The sequence below is a fragment of the Arachis duranensis genome, chromosome 8, assembly GCF_000817695.3.
Source record: "Arachis duranensis cultivar V14167 chromosome 8, aradu.V14167.gnm2.J7QH, whole genome shotgun sequence".
NCBI classification, from domain to species: Eukaryota; Viridiplantae; Streptophyta; class Magnoliopsida; order Fabales; family Fabaceae; genus Arachis; species Arachis duranensis.
In genome coordinates, this window is record NC_029779.3 from 31,140,792 (window position 1) to 31,147,977 (window position 7,186).

The 7,186-nt window shown below is 43.7% G+C and overlaps 2 protein-coding genes across 2 annotated transcripts; both read left to right on the plus strand.

Moving 5' to 3' along the window:
• The first annotated feature begins 1,907 nt into the window (after nt 1–1,907).
• LOC107461913 (uncharacterized) lies at nt 1,908–2,726 on the plus strand. Its single transcript, XM_016080472.1, has one exon. It carries the CDS (start codon nt 1,908–1,910, stop codon nt 2,724–2,726), a length of 819 nt encoding a protein of 272 aa, XP_015935958.1.
• A 141-nt stretch (nt 2,727–2,867) lies between these two features.
• Nucleotides 2,868–3,602, plus strand: LOC107461912 (uncharacterized). Its single transcript, XM_016080471.1, has one exon. It carries the CDS (start codon nt 2,868–2,870, stop codon nt 3,600–3,602), a length of 735 nt encoding a protein of 244 aa, XP_015935957.1.
• Nucleotides 3,603–7,186: the final 3,584 nt, after the last annotated feature.

The window sequence follows — 7,186 nt, forward strand, 5'->3', positions numbered from 1 at the left end:
CTAGCTTCCTTCTTTTCGGCGGGGAGAGTTCCCGACTTCAGGTAGTTGAGTATGGGGGTCATCCATCCTTGCTGTTGGTTGGATATGTTTAGCGCTTCTTCCTCTCTTAGCACGGAGGGAAATTGTAAGGTTTCCTGGAGGAGACTTCTGTTGTTGCCTCCGGGCTTGGTGCTGGCAAGCTTTGAGAGGGCATCTGCCCGGGCGTTTTGTTCCCGAGGTATGTGCTGAATCTGTATTTCTGAAAAGTGGCGTAGTTGTGCCTGTGTTTGGTCCAGGTATTTTTTCATAGTGGGGTCTTTGGCCTGGTAGCTTCCATTTACTTGTGATGTGACGACCTGAAAGTCGCTGAAGATCGTGATTTTTGGGCTCCGACCTCTCCGGCTAGCTTTAGACCTGCTAGTAGGGCCTCGTATTCGGCTTGGTTGTTCGAAGCCTGGAACTCGAATTTTAGGGATAGTTCTATCCGCGTTCCTTGGTCGCTTTCGAGTATAACCCCGCTTCCTGTTTTGTTTGAGGACCCGTCGACATACAGGTTCCATGAGAGTGGGGTTCCAGGGGTCTCAGTGTATTCTGCGACGAAGTCGGCTAGATACTGGGATTTTATGGCAGTCCGGGTTTCATAGTGGAGGTCGAACTCGGACAGCTCCTCCGCCCATTGCAGTATTCGTCCTGCCAGGTCTGTTTTTTGGAGGATGTGTCTCATTGGTTGGTTTGTCCGGACTTTGATGGTGTGGGCTTGAAAGTAGGGACGGAGCCTCCGGGCTGTGAACACTAGGGCATAAGCGAACTTTTCTATCTTCTGATAGTTTAATTCGGCCCCTTGTAGTGCCTTGCTTACAAAGTATATGGGGTGTTGTCCTTGGTCATTTTCTCGTATTAATGCTGAAGCGACTGCTCGATGTCCAACCGAGAGGTATAGTACGAGCTCTTCTCCTTTTAAAGGTCGGGTTAGGATTGGTGGCTGCCCAAGGAATTCCTTGAATTCTTGAAAGGCTTTTTCGCACTCCGGGGTCCATGAGAAGGGTTTCCCTTTCTTTAAGAGTGAGTAGAGAGGTAGTGATTTTATCGCCGATCCTGCCAAGAATCTTGATAGGGCGGCCAGCCTTCCATTTAGTTGTTGTACTTCCTTGACACACGTCGGGCTTTTCATGTTGAGTATTGCTTGGCATTTGTCCGGGTTTGCTTCGATGCCCCTTTGAGTCAGCATGAAGCCTAAGAACTTTCCGGCTTCTGCGGCGAAGGTGCACTTTGTCGGGTTAAGTCTCATGTTGTGTTTTCTGAGGGTGCCGAAAACACTGGTGAGGTCGGTCAGCAAGTTTCTGTCTTCCTGTGTCTTTACCAGCATGTCGTCGACGTACACCTCCAGCTGTAGTCCGATGTGCTCTGAGAACACTTTGTTCATTAGCCTCTGGTAGGTTGCTCCTGCGTTCTTTAGCCCGAAGGGCATTACTACGTAGCAGTAGTTTGCCCTTGGGGTTATGAACGAGGTATTTTCTTGGTCGGGTCTGTACATTGGGATTTGGTTGTATCCTGAGTATGCGTCCATGAAGGAGAGATATCTATAACCTGAGGCTGCGTCTACTAATGCATCGATGTTTGGTAGTGGATATGGGTCTTTGGGGCAAGCTTTGTTGAGGTCTGTGTAATCGACGCACATCCTCCATTTTCCGTTGGGCTTTTTTACCAGGACCACGTTTGCGAGCCATAGGGGGTATTTTACTTCCGCCTATAAATACTCACCCAGGAGAACTATTGTGATGTAGAGAGTCATTTTCACTAGTTCAAAAATGAGTGAGGAGAGTTTTTTTGTCCTAGTCCACTGCTCTGAAAAAATAAAAAAAAAAAGCAAAAGGCATGGAGTTAAGTTCACTGACAAAGAACCGGTCAGTGTTTTTGTGCGTTCCATGATGACTCTGTCAGAACTAAAGATGAGCATTTTGCAAAAGGTAGGGCTGTGTGGGTCCAAGTGGGTGAAGAAGCTGTTTTACAAGATTCTTATTGCGGTTGTTTCAGCTGGGGTGCAGTATGAAACATTTGTGATAGGGTCAGACGAAGACATGCCGGTTTTGTTTCATTGTCGGTGCAGTTTTTTGAAGGTGAGAATACACGAGCTTTTTGCCAAGTTGGAAGATGGTTTTGATAGTTCTGGTGCATCGGCGCCAAATCCTCAGTCGATGACGGTAGGCGGTACGTCAACTTCGATGCCTGTCGTTGCAGCTGGTGGTCTGTTGGCTGAACCTCCATCTATTCCACTAGCGGCAGCTAGGTCACCTGGTTTGATTCCTGGACTGTTTGGTGAGAGTGAGCCGGATCATATTGAGAATTTGATGCAAGAGAATGATCTGGATGATGAGCCAGATCACATATTGGGAGACAGTAAGGAGGATACTCCGAGGACGCCACCAGCACGTCCGGGGCCATCGAGTTCTTGTACAGGCCAACAACCGCCACATTTCTCCACGTTGAACGTGGAAGCAATCGGCCAGCACTTGGACATGGATCCCACCTCTGGGAGGCAGGGGTTACATGAGGGAAATCCTTCTGGAGACTTTCAGGTTAGCCAATCTTTCCAGACTAAGGAGGAAGCTGTGTTGAGTGTTAAGGATTATAGCATCTGTCGTGGAGTTCAGTATCGGGTGATGGAGTCAGATCATCTAAAGTTTCATGGGAGATGCAAGGAGTTTGGGAATGGCTGCACGTGGTTGATTCGCATCACACTTCGATAGCGTAAGGGGACTTGGGAGGTTAGAAGGTACAACAGACCTCACACTTGCTTGGCGACGTTGATTTCTAGCGACCATCGACAACTCGATCACCATGTCATTTGTGCCAGGATATTTCCATTGGTGAGGGCTGATGCAGCGATTATGATAAAGGTGCTGCAAGAAGCTACGGAGGCAACATATGGATATAGGCCAAGTTATAGGAAGGTGTGGATGGCAAAACAGAAGGCTGTTGCGCATATATATGGGGATTGGGAGGAGTCCTATGCTGAGTTGCCACGTTGGATGCTAGGGGTACAAGCCACGCTGGAGGGAACCATGGTAGTGTTGAAGACTTCTCCAGTGCGTATTGGTGATCAGGTTGATGAGTCCACGAGGTATTTTCATCATCTTTTCTGGACATTCCCTCCATGCATTGAAGTATTTAAGCATTGCAAGCCACTAGTGAGCATCGACGTGACTCATCTATATGGGAAGTATGGTGGGACTTTGCTTCTGGCAATCACGCAAGATGGAAACTCGAACATCTTGCCCGTAGCCTTTGCTCTCGTGGAGGGGGAGAATGCGGAGTCTTGGGCTTTTTTCTTATCCCACTTGTGTCAACATGTGACTCCACAAGAAGGCATTCTGGTGATTTTTGATAGGCATAATGGCATTAAGGCTGCATTAGAGGCAACTGATAGTTCGTGGCGACTGCCTCACGCGTATCGAGCATATTGCATTCGACATGTTACCGTTAACTTTGCCCTAAGTTTCAAGGGTCAGGATGCGAGAAGGCTATTAGTGAATGAAGCGTACGCTAAGACTGAGGCAGAGTTTGACTATTGGTTTGATATCATGCGGACTGAGAATTCGGCCATGTGTGAATGGGCCAACTGACTAGAGTACGATAAGTGGACCCAACACCAGGATGGAGGAAGACGGTTTGGCCACATGACCATGAATATATCTGAGTGTGTAAATTCTGTATTGAAAGGGACACAGAATCTGCCGGTTACTGCACTGGTGAAGTCGACATATGGGAGGCTAGCAGAGCTTTTTGTCGTTAGAGGACAGACCGCAGAGGCACAGTTGGGATCTGGGCAATCATTTTGCCAGACACTGGTGAAGGCCATAGACCGGAACTTGAGAGACTCTATATGCTTCACCATTACTCTGTTTGACAGGCATCAGTCTGAGTACACTGTGGTTGAGACGACTCCTACCGGTAACTTTTCACTTGGTACGTATCGGGTTTTCTTCAGGGATCGCACTTGTGACTGCGGGTACTTTCAGGCTCTTCATTACCCGTGTTGCCATGCGATTGCATGCTGTGCCCAATCCTGGTTAGATTGGGCTACCTACGTGCATGAAGTTTATACCATGAGGGAGGGAGGTATTTAGTGTATACCAGATGTGGTTTCTGCCTTCTATTCCGGAGGGTCTCTGGCCACCTTATGATGGTCTGACGGTCATACCTGATCCGAACATGAGACGTACAAGAGAAGGTCAGCCAAGATCTACCAGAATCCATAACACGATGGACGAGGTTGATACCAGTAAGCCGAAACGCTGTGGGCTATGCAGATGATAAACGAATTTTTGCCGGTGTAGAAATTATCAAGTAATCAATCGTAGTATAGTCTAAACTGACGCAAAATTCATCATCAAACAATTCTACAATCTATAACCGAGAGTATTAGTCCCGAGCTGTTCTTCCCTAGGAATGCTACAAGGATGCATGCTATTGGTTAAGTGGTCTTTTGGGGCTTGAAGAATTGTGGCATAAAAGTGCTAATAAAAGAAAACAACAATCAATCAATATTAAAAGCCTTGGCCAAGGTTGAACATTGGAAGTTCCATCACTATAGCTTCCTTCAATTGTGATAACAAAGGAGTGTTGCTTCACTTAGTTAACCCCTAATTATAGAGGAAAGTCAAGTAAAAGTAACTAACTTGAGTCACAAGTCCTAGTCTTACCCTAGGGAAGTCTAGCTTTAGTGCACTCTAAGTCAATTAGCAATTCTCAATTCTCAATCAACAATTGACATCCACTATTCAAGTGTCTCCAATGACTCAACCATTAGGCCAAGTAAGGGGATGCTACTCCATATCTAAAGTTGGCATTTTCTCAAACATGTGGAGGGCAAGAATGAAAGACATAGTAAAATTGGGAAAAAGGTTTAGAATCAAAGTAATTCAACACAAGAGATTAACAACAATCAACAATGAACAACAATGAAAATGAGATCTTCAATGAATTAATAGAATCCAAAACAACAAAGTTAAATCTAAGATCTAAGAGAATTGAACAATTACAAACACTAATTGAGATTAGAGAAGATGATCTACAACATGAACAAAGTAAAGTGAGAGTTGCAATAGATCTCACCAAGAAAAGGTTGAGAATTGAGAAAATAAAGATGAATCCTAGAGAGAAGTTGGAGTTTCTTTCTCTACAAATGTAACTAACTAAAAATATCTAAGAAAACTTGTAAAATGAGTCTATGGATGTGAATGTGTGTCAATCCCCTTCAATCCTTGGCTCTTATATGCATTTTGGCGCCAAAGTTGGTTGTTAAAACCTTCCAAAATCGCCAGGCACGTGTTGCAATAACAGAATCACGTGCGGACTACGACACGTGCGCGCACGGTACGCATGCGCGTCCCTGGCTAATTCTGCGATGTGCGCGCAAGCGCCTTGTGCGCGTACGCGTGCTTGGCCGAGATCAATTCTTTGGCTTTTTGTGATTCTCTCCACTTGCATGCTTCCTTCCTTGCTTCCTTTGATCCATGCCTAGCCTATTTCACCCTGAAATTACTAGCAAACACATCAAGGCATCTTATGGAATCAAGGAGAAATTAGAATTCATCAAAATAAGGCTTAAAAAGCATGTTTTTACACTTAAGCATAAATATGGGAGAGATAACAAAACCATGCTAATTCATAGGCTAAATGTGACAAAAGGTTATCAAAATACTCTAAATTCAATACAAGATAAACCGTCAAATTGGGGTTTATCAGCATGTATGGTGGTTTTCTGAATGCTGCTCCCACAGTGTCCGGGATTAGGGTTGATATAGGATCCTAAGACCCTCCTTTCTTGCCCAGCACGGTTGGCATGGCCTTGATTATGAGCCTCCTCTTCATGGTTGTTCTCCAAGTTTTCTTCCATGTTGGGATCAAAATACTCTTCCTCTGCTTCCTCAGCACCAATAATCCTTTTTCCTCTTGTTTCCCTTCGTCGTCTCCAAAGGGTTCTTTCAGGTTCTGAATCAAAGGATGTTGAAGCTCCTTCTCTTCTCCCTGTCATACAACAAACAGATTGCACAACATGAGGTATAGTGAAGATTATTCTTGTCAGAATGATTGTTAGTGTGAGTGATACAATTTATCAAACAGTTAGTGGGTTAGTGAGCTGAATTATGATCAACTAAGAAAAAGAGAATAGAAAATAGAGAAGGTATAGGAGGTGAGGAAGAAATTAAAAATGAACTAAGGTAAATTGACTGAATAATACAAAACGAATAATAAAAGATATAAAAAAATGCTCAATCTAGTGATCTTCTAACTTAATCATTGTTGATTCAAAATCAATCCCCAGCAACGTCGCCATAAACTTGATGCATGAAAACTTGTCTCTCAACAAATTTCCCTTCGGCAAGTATACCGAATTGTCGTCAAGTAAAACTCACAATAGAGTGAGGTCGAATCCCACATGGATTGATTGGTCAAGCAACTTTAGTTAGAAGAATATGCTAGTTGAGCTAAACAGAATTTAGATTATGATGCATAAATTTAAATGACTAAAAAGTAAATAACAAAAATTAAAGTGCAGAATCTTAAATGGGGAGTTGGGATAATGAGCAGGAATTTAAATGGCAGAAAGTAAATGGAATGGGTAAGATCAGAAATGGGGATATCATTGGGTTTAGGAGATGTTGCATTCTCCGGATCAAATTCATTATCATCCCTTCCTCAATCAATGCATTCATTAATCTCCTTGGCAATCTTAAGTGATTGGATTCCAATTCCTTGGCAATCCAATCTCTCTAAGCTTGAACAATTACCCAATTCCTTGATTTAATTGCTCATGGGAAGAGATGAAAGTGTGGTCACTGATTATACCACATGTATTTCCAAATCAAAGTGTTGGGAGGATTAAATGTCACAATATCCATCCAAACCTCAATTTGGTCCAACATGAGAAAGCATTTCTAGCAAGATTTCCTCATCCCTTTTCCAAGGTTCAAAGGAGATCCAATATGGAGAGTTTCTTTTCCAAGATAACAAACCAATTGAATTAAGATCGAAAGCTTTCTAGTAAGATCAAGAGAAAATAAAGAAGAAGAAGAATGAAAACTATAATTGATCCATCAAATTACAACAGAGCTCTCTAACCCAATGGTGCACGAAATTGCAATCACACTTTTGCAATCCCGCACAACTAACCAGCAAGTGTACTGGGTCGTCCAAGTAATAC